This window comes from Ammodytes marinus (assembly GCF_949987685.1).
Source record: "Ammodytes marinus genome assembly, chromosome: 18".
NCBI classification, from domain to species: Eukaryota; Metazoa; Chordata; class Actinopteri; order Uranoscopiformes; family Ammodytidae; genus Ammodytes; species Ammodytes marinus.
Window position 1 is genome coordinate 18,912,103 of NC_137222.1, and position 11,845 is coordinate 18,923,947.

General features: G+C 39.5%; 2 protein-coding genes across 5 annotated transcripts in view; one reads left to right on the plus strand and one right to left on the minus strand.

Annotated features, from left to right (window-relative positions):
- The window catches only part of vav2 (vav 2 guanine nucleotide exchange factor), a 201,009-nt gene extending 195,041 nt beyond the window's left edge, over positions 1 to 5,968 (plus strand). For all 4 annotated transcript variants that reach the window (XM_080046269.1, XM_080046271.1, XM_080046270.1 and 1 more), the window contains 2 exons: positions 1,567 to 1,721; positions 3,462 to 5,968. In XM_080046269.1, coding sequence (XP_079902395.1) covers positions 1,567 to 1,721; positions 3,462 to 3,509 — 203 coding nt within the window. In that variant the 3' untranslated portion in view covers positions 3,510 to 5,968. The remainder of the gene's footprint in view (positions 1 to 1,566; positions 1,722 to 3,461) is intronic.
- Positions 5,969 to 6,322: 354 nt separating this feature from the next.
- The window catches only part of vsig8a (V-set and immunoglobulin domain containing 8a), a gene marked incomplete at both ends in the record, with an annotated part of 13,853 nt that continues 8,330 nt past the window's right edge, over positions 6,323 to 11,845 (minus strand). The window contains one exon of the mRNA XM_080047125.1: positions 6,323 to 6,542. Coding sequence (XP_079903251.1) covers positions 6,323 to 6,542 — 220 coding nt within the window. The remainder of the gene's footprint in view (positions 6,543 to 11,845) is intronic.

The following is an 11,845-nucleotide window of genomic DNA, read 5'->3' on the forward strand; positions in this document are numbered from 1 at the left end:
ACTCACAGATTTATAATGGAGTAAGTCGAGACAAACAGCTATACAAAATTGTGCAAATGCATAGTAGCCAAATATAAGAAGTGTATATATATGTAACGTAAATTCAATGAACAAAAACACAGTTTAGTTTTTACTTTTGTATCATTGCACATTGTTATTTACAAGGCACTGACTACTGTTTGTAACAAAGCTTTGCAACATTATCAACAAGCAACATGTTAAGCCTTTTCATGAATGCATACACTGAACATTCCCCCAATGTTCCTTGTGTATTCCACAAATGATTATTTTTAAATTTAAAAATGCAGTTGACAGTCACACCACCAGAGCAATCAAAATGTCACCAAAATGCACCAACACCAACATGATCACGATTAAAGCTTATAAAAAAAAACAGTCATGACCAATCCAGAGACAAATCCCTTCAGTGCACAAGCTTTCTCTGCTTCTCTGGCTCCAGCTCTGCACGCATGTTCCAGCTTTATTTCCTCCTCTTTCTCCTCTCCTCTCAGCAGCCACCTGTGCATCCTACAACTTCTCCTTCCTCAGTCCGCAGGGCCTCAACTTCTCCACTCCTCAGGGCCCGGCTCCCTTTTGGTCAGGTACTCCCTATCTGTCTGTCTCTCTTTCTTTCTTTTTCGCTACATGGCAAAGCGAGGCCAGCCCTACAAATGTCACTGTGTGAGTGAGTGTGTGAGCGATCAAATTTCAGTATTGGTTGGCCACAAGTCATTACATCATAACTCTGTCCTCATTGGTTTTTACTCTTTTTGAAATTATTCTGCATCAGCGGGACACTGATACACACACTGAGGGGGGGGGGGGGAGTCCTGAACTACTTGCATTAAGCACAGTGATACCCTGGTTGAGGCTATAGAATTACATACATGTCATATGTCCATGCACCAGAGCAAATTATTTAGTTTCACAAACGCAAATATTAACTGCCTTGCTATTGTTGCATGGTGTACTGATACTAGAAAGTTACCATAATACCCCACTGTTAAAAAAACTATTTACATTTATACTACTTAACCCATGGCGGTCCATCCATATACTTTGAATTCACCTGTCTTGTGTGTTTCTTTCTTTCCGCCTCCTGCCCCTCATCATATGTAATTTCATAAAAGGCCTATTATGAAATTACATATTTCTTTGTGCTCGACCTCATTGCTTCTTCTCTGTCATGCTCTTTTCATCAGCGACTACATTTCAGTTCTTCCCTAGGATGACACTCCCTCATTAAATCAAGAAAACATCAAAACTATTTCCTATCCCATTATGAAAGAACTTGTTTTTTTGGCATGCTCATTTGTCATTGTGTGACCACATTATGTCAAACTGAACACAGAACTATTCCGTTCTTCACCACTAATTGTTACCACCATTCCCAGTAGATATTTCAATTCACGAACATCTCCCTATTGCATGAGATGGTTTGTCTTGGGTTTCGGTCATACCAGTGATTAATGACTTGTGTTTGTCTTATGAACCGTAGGTGAAATAATTTGTTAAATTTTTTGCAATGTCAATGGATTAAGTTCCCATTGTTTTCCACCTCCACAGTGTTTACGCCGCGGGTGGTCAGTACGGCAGTGGCCAGGTATAACTTTGCAGCGCGAGACATGAGAGAGCTGTCACTGCGAGAAGGCGACGTTGTCAAAATCTACAGCAAGATCGGTGGAGACCAGGGCTGGTGGAAAGGAGAGGCCAACGGACGAGTGAGTAAACCATGAGAGTCTTTGCGAGAGGTCCCAGGTTTAAATCCCGGACGAGCCCCCAATTAATGGTATTGACCAGGGTAACACAAGACAATGTATGTGAAAATGTATGCCCCTTTTCTTCAAATTCCTAGAATAGACTAGTGTGTTTTGCAGTTCAAACAGAATATTTGTTTTCAAAAGTAAGGGTAGACTGACCTTATGATGGGATAGGATGGTTGGGAGTAAATAATAAGGAAGGGTACATTGACATAAACAGGCCACCTTGTAAAGCCAGCTCCAATCCACCTGCAACTTATCACAGAAACAAAGACTTAATAGGACTGCACCTCCCCTTTGGAAAATACATTGCAGTACACAAGATGAATACTCATCATGACCGATAACAGTTTGTGTTAAGCCAGACCCAGGGTGTAAAGCCCAAATAGAAAGAAAACATAGTGGGTGCTGTAATCTTCTTAGATCAATAACTTGCCCGCTGCTAGACGCATACAAATAGGGATGTGCATAAGGCAAAAGCAAGTATTTAGGCACTACAACGCTGGTGCAGGCTTTTATGGGCTGGGAATTCGACAGTCAAAACCATTGAACTTTAGAGCAATCCTAAAGTTGGTGGCTGAAGGAGAGAAGTGCAGAGACTGGCTGCTGGGCGAGATGCCAGTTTAATAGGCTGACAGTAAAACTGGAAGCTTTTTATTTTGGGGATGTTCCCCATTAGGCTGTAAATGTGACAGTGTTAATGCGTCGCTGTGGACCCAGAGTGAGTGTATCCACTTAACGATTGCACTGTTGCACAGCTGAACTGGGTTGCACTCAGAGGTACTGTAGCTGTCAAATTATAGCTTGTTGCCATCTTGTTTTTACTCCACCCGGAGCTTCATGGAAATAAAGTTTGAAGGGGTGGTGTCATCCAGGAGACCATGTCTAATCACTTGTCAGATGCAATCATCTAGATTCCCACTCTCTGTGTATAATTAAAGCAATTGTAGAATATTCATTTGCAAGGAATAACGTTGACTTAGAGAGAGCATATCTGGGGAAATATGCTCAGATATGTTGTTTGAGTAAGGAGACACTTCACGTAAGCCCATTTAGATCCCATGGAAACCTAGTGTTAACATTCCATCTGAATCAGGATCAGTTAATTCACACAGTCGATTATTCAGACCACTGGCGTAGGTGGTCTGGCTCACATTCAGATACAGACAGCACTGCACAATGTAAATACAGTATAAATAGATATACGTACATACATTTTTGCATTTGGTTGTGTGCTTACTTGAGCATTGGCTTCACTGGTGATGCAGCAATGGCACATTGTGTTCACGGATTTGATCTGTGACGGGTCCAAACCTTTTGTAGCACCTACATCATGATTTAATTTGATGCTTAGCCAAGCAGTTATTGAAACACATGCAGGGTTCGAGGAATGTGTTATTTTCCATAACCGCATGAAGCAGAGTGATGTAATCCACTCTAACTATGATGACTACCTGCCAGTGAGAAAGATAACAAAATGTATATGTTTTTGAGCAAGAATTCTGAGTTGGCTTAGTCAAATGTATTCATGCTGCACATTCAATGGATTCACTTTTGTGTGTTACTAAATCTGTATTAATTCTGCAGCTCAACTGGATGTAAAAAGGCATCTGAATGAATTGCCTCAGTTATTATCCTTAGTTAACATTTAATACTTAAAAGATAGAGTATACACCTCTGATCGTTACTGTTCCGTTTCAGATTGGATGGTTTCCCTCGACCTACGTGGACGAAGAAGGAGTGCAGTAAGACCCGGATGTTTGCCGGCCTGGCTCCCTATTAAATCAGGAACCATCTTCTGTGATCTACTGTTCTCAGAGAAAATGACTCCCTCTCTCCAGGAAAACAACTCTATGAAAAGAAGAACACTTTTTTATTGTTGTTTTCTCAATACTCACTTTTGGGCGAGTGTGGTTTACCCCGTTTCTCTGTCTTCAATTATGCATCAGCTTTGCTTTTATTTGGAATTTTATTTTTTTATTTTTGTTGTTTTTATTGCTGCTGGAGGTCCTGTTTTAATTTCTGTACAGGAAAGAAGAAGAAACATGCTTGCTGTCTGTCAGCCTGTGTGTGCTCTGCAGAGCCTCTATGAACTGAACAGCAGAAACTGACTGTGGATAGCTTTACTTTGAAAAAGGCTCCCCTTTTGTTGCAGGTCTACGCAAGGTGAAATAATTGTACAGTATAGATAATTTATTGAATAGAGATTATTATCATTACTAATGATTATTGTGGAGAAGTTGATTTTAGTAACTGCGAGGAATCAGGAGAGAAAAATAAGATAAGAAAAGACAAAAAAAAAAGAAAAAAAAGACAGATGCTCTGTTTTCATGTCGAGAGATTTTGCCTTAGTTGTCATGGTGATGCCTTGTGGGCTGACACCAGTGGAGGGAATCGACTGTGTTGACTCGTTTGACTTCTCCATGTATGCATGTGCCCACACACACACACACACACACACACACACACACACACACACACACACACACACACACACACACACACACACACACACACACACACACACACACACACACACACACACACACAAACACACACAGACCAATGTACAGTATGGTGCCTTTGAAGAATGGTCGCTTACTGAACCTCAACATCAGCCAGTAAAGAACATTGCCATCCCCGAAAAAGACAGTTTGTACACATCCAGACAACTTAAGGAGAGAGGCACTACCACAACATTCTGAGGACAGCTCAACCTTCCGAGCACCTCGAAAAAAACAAGATCGTGAAGCATTTAATGTATCTGTTTGAGTGGACGGACTCACAGAGACAGTTGCAGTTGTTTTTATAGCCAACAGCACTACACATCTCACGTCAGTCTCTGTGTCATAACTCTATGGGTGCAATCAGCCGGATGCGAAAGGGAAACATCAAAACATTCCAGTCGACGACCACTTCACACTTTTAAATCTAGGTGTTCATTGTTTTTACGTGTTTTTTTGCACAGAACCAATCTTTTTTTTTTCTTTTTTTTTGAGAACTGGACAAAGAGGTTTTTTTATTATTCTTATTTGAAGCCAAATTCAGCCATGTTTTAATGTCTGCGTGGAGCGTGATCGACTGCTATGAGGTTTGTACCTTGCCTTATTTTTTCAGATGATCAGGTGACGGGACTTTTTAGTTTTTCCTCAATGTCAATAATTTCTCATGTGTGCAATCCATAGTTGGTGCTGTGCAGACTGGTGAACAATTAAACGGTGTCAGAAATGTTGTGTAAGTCAGGTGATGATTAACATGAATCCACAGAAGGAGCCCTTAAACATTTTGTGATTTTACAGAGGTGCAGTGCTCAGTGTTTCCTTTTACTTAGTGCCATAATACTGTTTTACATATTTACAGCCCTTTAGACTGCAGTGTGTTGGCACACAGCTTTCATAAGCGTTCTACTGAAAGCACTATGTACCAGACAACTTTGTAATTCTGGTTATACAGATTTTCAGATGTGTATTGGGTTTATAGTGCTATGCTTTCTTTAGGAGGTTATTCTATGTGTTTAGTTTGCATCCATTTTAATTGAAAGTACATTGACTAACTGGCCTTAACTTTTAACCTCCATATCTTCCACCTACACATTTGAGTAATGATATACCGCTTGCACTGAATTGTCTTTTCTTACATTTCAATATTTAACAGTTCACAAAAAGGAAATAAAATAAAAGTTATACTAGAAAAAAATTTAAATAATAAAAAGTGGCTGTTTTTCTTTGAAATAAAGTCTGTTGTTTTGGTGCAAATAGGTCAAAACTAATTAGGTTATGAAAACAGTTTGGACTAGGTCTCAAAGCATCCACAAACCCTTCTGAGAAGTAAAGTGCAAACACTGAGCACATCAGCTCTGGCTGGTTCACAAAGACTTCTGGAGCAGAAGATGCTGATATGTTTAGTTTCTAAACTTTTGACTGTCTATGATGTGTGTTATTGAAAAGGCGGCCCGCCCCGAAAAAAACACAAAAAAGTCCTGGCACTGTGTGAGCAAGACACACAGGAAGTTGTCTAGCATTAGAGGGGGGGCTTGTCGCTGTTTATGTAGTGGACAAAAACCCATTGCATGTGGCTGTTGATATGTCAACTCCTGTCAATACATCCTCGAAAAAATAAGTACTTAATCGTGTACATTTTTCTTTTGAATGGTTGAGTATTTCCAAATGAGGTCTATCATGAAATAAATATTTCTCTTTTGGTTTACATTTTTGACTGTATCATTTTGAATAATTAATTTTCCATTTCCATTGCAAGTGATAAAAACACCAAAACCCTCCCCAAAGTTCCAGGAACAGTTTATTTCAGCATGTGGTAAAATATGAGAACAATAATTTCTAGAATGTCTTTGTCAAAATCATTTTTTATACTTACACATGATTTTGAAGATTCTGTACACGATCTTGACGTAACTAACTCACATCACACTTCAGAGCTTAGCCTTTAAATGGTATGCAGACTCACTGCTGCACGTTTTCACTTTCCAAGTGTTCAAAAATGTCTTTAATATTTCATTACAGTGAGCCTCTTAATGCTTCTCAGGTCAGCTCTGCCGTTGCTTGTCACACTGCGTATCCGTACTCGCTTTCATATTTGACTGGTGTGTTCTTGAGTGGTGTGTGTCCATGGCTGGTGCTGGAAGGGGTGGGTGTGTGTCCCTCATTGAGAGAGGTCAGCTCTCTTGTCGCACCAACCGGAGCGTAAGTAACGTGTGGCTGCTGACTGGCACTCCGGCTTGTACGGCGACTGACTGTGCGGCTCTCGGGAGGTGGCACGTCCTCCCTGTTTGATATCAGAGCAAGGCAGAGGAAGGGGAAAACGACACAATGTGAAAAGATGTTACCACCATGGAAACTATTTCAGTCCAGTCTTATTCATTCAGAGAAGTATTGCACGCTTCATTTCATGGTGAAAATGGCTTAGAAGGCGACTGTTGGAGCTAAGTGTAAGGACTGAGTTTTCACTGTAGGAGTTCTCAATGGTCAAACTCATTTATGGGGCCTTAGAGTGTGATTTTCAGACATTGTCTCAGTCCGTGCTGCTATGTTTTGTGTTTCAATGTCTGTAAAATGTCACATTTCCAAGGTGAATTAGAAAAACAGATGTAGCCTATTACATAAACAGTGGAACAAGAAATCCATTTTAACCTAACAAGTCAACTGACTTGAAAGATAATCTGACTATCAAACTAGATTAATTTTTGACTCAAAAACATTTGCCAATAAATTGATACATCTTTATAGGCACAATTTACTTTTATTTTACACTCACAAAGTTTTCCGATTTATTTCTGAGCTGTTATGCTTGCCTGCTGGGTGCTATTGCATCAATATTTTCCACAGTGGATGTTCAGTATTTACTCAGCAAAACAATGCTACCCTATAGGTGAAGAGAATAAATCTTTGTTGTCTTTGCCTATTTGGAGGCTCTTTCCTAAGAGTGCCTACTCTCACAGAGGCCCTGCTTTTCACTTCTTCTCTGCTACTGAAGGATACAATTTGTTCTGGTGCTGGTCGAAATCGGCTAACACTGACAAGAAGCACACAACGCAATATTCCCTCGTCAACACCGCTGCCAATTTATAGGCTCAGAAGCCACTTTGCATTCTGCATTCATGTAACTTTGCAGAACCAGGGGGGATCTGCTACTCTGTAAAAGATAACACCCGCACACAACTGATTGACTTTGGCATTTCCTACTCCCGAGGAAGCCAAGAACTTGCTGGTAAAGGGAATACATTTGCTTTTGTAAGGCTACAATTGGGGAAATAATGCCTCAAGTGTTGGTTGTGATTCCTGTGTGTTTGTGTGTGTATATGTGTTCTTAATGTTGTCATACCTCTAGCACATACAGTGGCTTGAAAAAATATTCATACCCCTTGAACTTTTCCACATTTTGTCACGTAACAACCCCACACGTACATTTATTTTATTGGGATTTCATGTGATAGAACAACACAAAGTGCCGCATAATTGTGAAGTGGAATGAAAATGAAACATGGTTTTCAATTTTTTTTTATAAATAAAAAACTGAAAAATCTGGCATGCAAGGTATTCAGCCCCCCTTAGTCAATACGTTGTAGAACCACCTCTCGCTGCAATTACAGCTCCAAGTCTATTGGGGTTTGTCTCTACCAGCTTTTCTACAGACAAAATATTTTGCCCATTCTTCTTTGCAAAATAGCTCGAGCTTCAGATTCAGCGTCAGATTAGATGGAAAGTGTCTGTGAACAGCAATTTTCAAGTATTTCCAGATATTCTCAAATGTATTTAGTTCTGGACTTTGACTGGTCCATTCTAACACATGACTATGCTTTGATCTAAAGTTAACCATTCCATTGTAGATATGGTTGTATGTTTAGGGTAGTTGTCCTGCTGTAAGGTGAACTTTCACCCCACTCTCAAGTCAGTTGCAGACTCTAATAGGTTTCTGCCCTGTATTTGGCTCCATCCATCTTCCCATCAACTCTAACCAGTTTCCCCTTCCCTGTTGAAGAACAGGACCCCCACAGCTTGATGCTGCCACCACCATGTTTCACGGTGGGGATGGTGTGTATTGGGTGTTTTCCAGCACACATTGCATTTTGCATTATGGCCAAAAACCTCAATTTTGTTCTCATCTGACCAGAGCACCTTCCTCCAACCCTTGCCGCAAACCATTCGGGGGACGCAGCATATGCAGATAAGACCAAACTTGAAGTTTCTGGCCTAAATGCAAAATGCAATGTGTGGCGGAAAACTCACACTGCACATCACCCTGAAAACACCATCACTACTGTGAAACATGGTGGTGGCAGCATCATGCTGTGGGGGTCCTGCTCTTCAGCAGGGACAGGGAAGCTAGTCAAAGTTGATGGGAAGATGGATTGAGCCAAATACAGGGCAGAACAAACCTGTTAGAGTCTGCAAAAGACTTGAGACTGGGTGGAGGTTCCTAAGGCAAGTCCAAGTCCAGACCTAAATCCAATTGAGAATATCTGGAAAGACTTGAAAATTGCTGTTCACAGACCCTCTGCATCCAATCTGAAGCTTGAGCTATTTTGCAAAGATGAACGGGCAAAAATGTCAGTATGTAGATGTACAAAGCTGGTAGAGACATACCCAAATAGACTTGGAGCTGTAATTGCAGCAATAGGTGGCTCCACAACGTATTTACTCAGGGGGGCTGAATACTTTTGCACGACACACTTTTCAGTTTTGTATTTATAAAACAATTGTAAATCATATTTCATTTTCATTCCACTTCACAATTATGCGCCACTTTGTGTTGGTCTATCACATGAAATCCCAATAAAATAAATGTACGTGTGTGGTTGTGACATGACAAAATGTGGAAAAGTTCAAGGGGTATGAATACTTTTTCAAGCCACTGTATAAAGGGTGGTCCCCACAAATTATGATCAATACATTGGTCCTCATTTGCCATGTAAACGTGTGTGTGTGTGTGTGTGTGCGTGTGGGTGTTGCCATATATCGAGACAGGACTGCTATAAAAAGAAATGCTCAAATTGAATACAGTAAATTCAATTTAACAACATTTAGATATCCAGGTTATTGTTGTATTGTGAATTGTAACCTACTGTTCTGTTTGGCTATATGCTACTTATCCTTTCAAATAAAGGTAAATTTGAAAACAGTTAACGTAACAGCAAAATGAACAACAAAGCCTTTTTAATGGTTGTGGCTGCATACCGAATATTAATTAATCGTATCTGTTATTAATTTGCATCATGAGAAATGTTCTAGAAAAAAACTATTTGAAACATTTTCTTCACTGGTAACAACTGCCAGAACTGTGTCCCTGTGTACCTAGATAATTTCTTCTTTGAAGCTGCTTCAATGAATATATTTAATGTAATTACTTATTAAAAGCTGCTTTAATTAATCCATTTATGTTGGATCAAATTAATATGTCTAAAGTGAAAGTTGAAGCTCATAGTGTCAGACCCGCGCAAACAGTAATTAATCAGGAGTCCCTATAGCATCCCTCAGCTTTACAAAGTTGTACTGAGGCAAAAGCTTGTTTTCGGTTGTCCTGCCCTACTGCTCTGGTACAGTGTCACTGCTATCATTAGTGCTTTGTCTCTAGACAGTAGCACTTTTCAGTGGGAAAGCTCTGATGAAACCTGCTGGCCCCCACATCAAACAGCAGACGGACAAAGTTAATGAAGAGCCAAATTCATTCCCTCAGAAGTTGAAACACAACCACAGTTAAAAAGAAATCGCTTGTTTGATTTAGTCATGGGATGGACAGAAACACAATCTGGATGCTAATGTTGCTGGCATATTTGCAAGATGTTAAGGATTGTAAGCTAACAAGATTGTCATGAACTCTATGAGGCGATAAGATAAGATAATCTTAGCTGTGTGTTAATAATAACTTTTCCCCGCTGCATTTAAGTGCCTGAAAGAAAATACGATATTTCGGCTTTAACCTGAGCAAACTATACTAAACCAAAGTAGGCTATCAAATCATTTCATCTCTAAACTTTGCATTCCCTCACTCAAGCTACATTTATATCTTGAACACTCTGAAATATGTAATAGAAAGTATTGCTGACACTGCTCAAGTGATTTGCTGCTTTGCCATCTCTCTCTGGCTTTGCACTATGACACCATGCTCATGTGAAGAGAGTTGAAATGCTGCGTATCACCGATATGGGAGATGCCCGTATCAGGATTGTGGTTTTGAAGTGCTTCTCTGTCTTTTGTGCACAACACTGTCCTCCCACACTGACACTGCACCTATTTCAACCATCTACTTTCAAAGCATGTGGGCTGTTTCCACCAGCGTTTGAACCATTACTCAACATTTTTTATTTCTTTATTTTTTTTGGGGGGGGGGAACATTTTTTATTTGCCAAAGCAGAAAATCCTCTCAGACATGTCAGGGTGGGAGGCTATCTGCAAAACAACAAACTAGTGAAACAGGACCTTTTCGTTTGAGACATTGTCTCCCTGCTACCCTTTTCACCTAGGTAAAGTTTGCATTGTTCCAGCACAGGAACAAGAACTCATCTAACATTATATGATTAACCCAAAAGCAGTTGTCTTGTGTATCTTGCATAGATGCACATCAGCTTTCAAATTGGATTGTATATCATTAATACTATAATATATTGTGTTGTATAGTTTTATTTTTGTACATAATATTATTGTATTATTTAGTTAATTAAACATATACTAATTCAGTTGGAAATAAAAGTTCCCTTTTTTCATAAAGAGGAAAATATCCTGACCGAGTTTGTTGTGATTAATATATGAAGGAGATAATATTAGAACCCGGAATAGGCACACATATGGATCCAGATGGTGATCCTATCCCTGTGCAAATTTTAGCCTCTTCCATATTGAATTAAACGGGTTTAAGAGTCTACAGTCATGCTAGCAGCTCTGTTTGTTGTACAGGCACGGTGATGCTTGGAACTTAATGCTCAAGTTACGTCAGTGTATACCGGGTTGAGCCTCTTGGTTTAACATGTGAGTGTTAGCTTAATTTCATTTTCATAGGGGACCACAGATGTCTGTACTAGATGTTATTTATTTAAAGGTTGTCGAGCAATTTCAATCTGGTGTAAAGTGGGTGAACTATCATTGCCATCCGTAGAACCACACTGCAAGCACAACTAAAACATTATTGATTTGATTTTAAGCACGTTTTCGAAGCACATTTAGATCAATGTGTAGTTCAGTTATCTTGTATTGCATATGGGGGATTGATAACACACACCAGGAAGTTAATGATGACACAATGAAATGTGTGGCTTATTATCATTGTTGTCATGTCATGGATGTGAATAGCAAGGCAACAAGCCAACAGTAACATACAAGTTATATCAATATCATCACTAATTATGATCCAAGTCAAATTTACAAAAAAATTACTAACAAAGTATCAATGTAAAACCTTTTACTTACATTGTGTTTGATTGCATTTCAATGAATTGTTATTTTTGTCATTTTGTTCTTATATGGCCAATGTTGTCTTAATGCACTTCTTGGCCTTTTCAGCATTGTGAATAGTCTTATGTTTGAAATGCACTTTGACAAATTTAATAGAGTAACTTTCACAGGATATGTTGTTTT